Source organism: Bison bison, unplaced genomic scaffold (genome assembly GCF_000754665.1).
Source record: "Bison bison bison isolate TAMUID 2011002044 unplaced genomic scaffold, Bison_UMD1.0 scf7180017856674, whole genome shotgun sequence".
Classification (NCBI taxonomy): Eukaryota; Metazoa; Chordata; class Mammalia; order Artiodactyla; family Bovidae; genus Bison; species Bison bison.
In genome coordinates this window covers 12,561-14,246 of record NW_011487247.1, presented here as the reverse complement: position 1 = coordinate 14,246, position 1,686 = coordinate 12,561, and the positions used below count along the sequence as shown (strand labels likewise).

The following is a 1,686-nucleotide window of genomic DNA, read 5'->3' as shown; positions in this document are numbered from 1 at the left end:
TGGAGGAGAGTGTGATTATAGAGCCTGGGAAGTCAATTATACTAAGCACACCCGTGGGACACAGAGACATGAGCCTCCTTGAAAGATATTGTAGAACAACAAGAACACACAGCTCCCTGTTTTGCAAAGTTCCTGTGATAGATGCCTTGGTGTCTGAAAGCCAAATATTTGATTTGAAGACTTCACATACACTAGAGGGGACTATCAGGGCATCTCTCAGGCTAGAAATTAACCAAGCCAAGAATGGTGTGCCAAGATGATTCCAACTCTTGCATCTTCATAGTCAGGATGGTCCCTGGACTCCTGGGATCACCCAGGGGTCAGAGGTCACAAGCTGAGCCACTGTAGCATTTGATGCCACAGAATACAATAGCCATTTGTATGCTCCAATACACCATTCCTGTAACAAAACTTGATTTAGCATTAAATACTTGCTGGAGTGATGTGTCGCCTGCAAAAATAAAAGGATATAAAAAATAATGCCTACCTTGTCTCCAAATCTAGAAAATGACATGCTATGTTGGTGGCTTATATATTTATATATTTTGAAATAATCATTGAACTAACCCTTTCCAGGAAACAAGATCCCACTCTTTCTGGAGCATCAACACAATTTTCCAGACTGCTCATGAAAATGCTGTAAAAATTTCAAAGAAAAAAAATATGATTTTATGTGAAATATGCTATATTGGTCAACAACCATTTAAATAATAATCACAAAAAAAGAAAATTCAATTCAGCAATTACATACTTGTTATGGAATTCATATATTTCTGCCATGTTTCCAAAGAGAACATCCCTTTTACTTCTCAGGAGAGGTGGCATAAGAACAAACATCTCTGGATTATCCATCTCCGCTCTATAGCCCTACCCAAAATAAATATATTTATTCATTTAAAAAATAGTCACATCAACATTCGATTGGGCCACCAAAGATACAAGTACAGCAGAATGTATATGGGATTAGAGGGTAAAGTTGTTTGTAATTTTATTATTCATATCTTCTAGTTCCCCCAAGTTACCCACTATTATTATTATTTTCAATAGCAGGACAAGGAAGTTCAGGTTTTCTACTCAGTGGGTAGAAGAAAGGGACAACTTTTTGGCCTTTAGTGTAGCTAAAATGAAAGAAAATAGAAACCAGGTATGAAAGATGATATTACAGGTCATTAACTTCTCCTTAAACATGGAATAAGTGTTTGAGTTTTGCCAGACCAAATTAATATTACTAATATGACATTTGTAACAAGTGAATGCTTTTCTCCATACTTAGGGCTTTATCTTATGATCTCTAAATAGCACCCTGGGAATAATTATAACAACCCACTGTATTCCTAACAGAACAGCTTATCTCTTCTGTAATGAATTCTGAAGCCACAATCCTCACTACAGAGGGAGAACCTGAATGCACACATTTAACAATCAAGGAAGGAGACAAAAAGCTAAGTTTGCACTTCCTAATGAATTCCAGAAAAAGAATGCATGTGAATCAGTTCTAATGAGGTAGACGAAGTTGGAGCCTATTATACACAGTGAAGTAAGTCAGAAAGAAAAACACCAATACAGTATGTTAACGCATATATATGGAATTTAGAAAGATGGTAACGATGACACTATATGCAAGACAGCAAAAGAGACACAGATGTAAAGAACAGCTTTTTGGACTCTGTGGGAGAAGGCGAGGGT

The 1,686-nt window shown here is 36.7% G+C and overlaps 2 protein-coding genes across 2 annotated transcripts in view; both read right to left on the bottom strand.

Annotated features, from left to right (window-relative positions):
• The window catches only part of LOC105002823 (proto-oncogene DBL-like), a gene marked incomplete at its 3' end in the record, with an annotated part of 2,274 nt that extends 1,403 nt beyond the window's left edge, over nt 1-871 (bottom strand). Inside the window, exons 1-2 of the mRNA XM_010859649.1 lie at nt 752-871; nt 568-637 (exon numbers count right to left, since the gene is read on the bottom strand). Coding sequence (XP_010857951.1) covers nt 568-637; nt 752-852 — 171 coding nt within the window. The remainder of the gene's footprint in view (nt 1-567; nt 638-751) is intronic.
• A 147-nt stretch (nt 872-1,018) lies between these two features.
• The window catches only part of LOC105002814 (proto-oncogene DBL-like), a gene marked incomplete at its 5' end in the record, with an annotated part of 9,523 nt that continues 8,855 nt past the window's right edge, over nt 1,019-1,686 (bottom strand). Inside the window, one exon of the mRNA XM_010859641.1 lies at nt 1,019-1,118. Coding sequence (XP_010857943.1) covers nt 1,019-1,118 — 100 coding nt within the window. The remainder of the gene's footprint in view (nt 1,119-1,686) is intronic.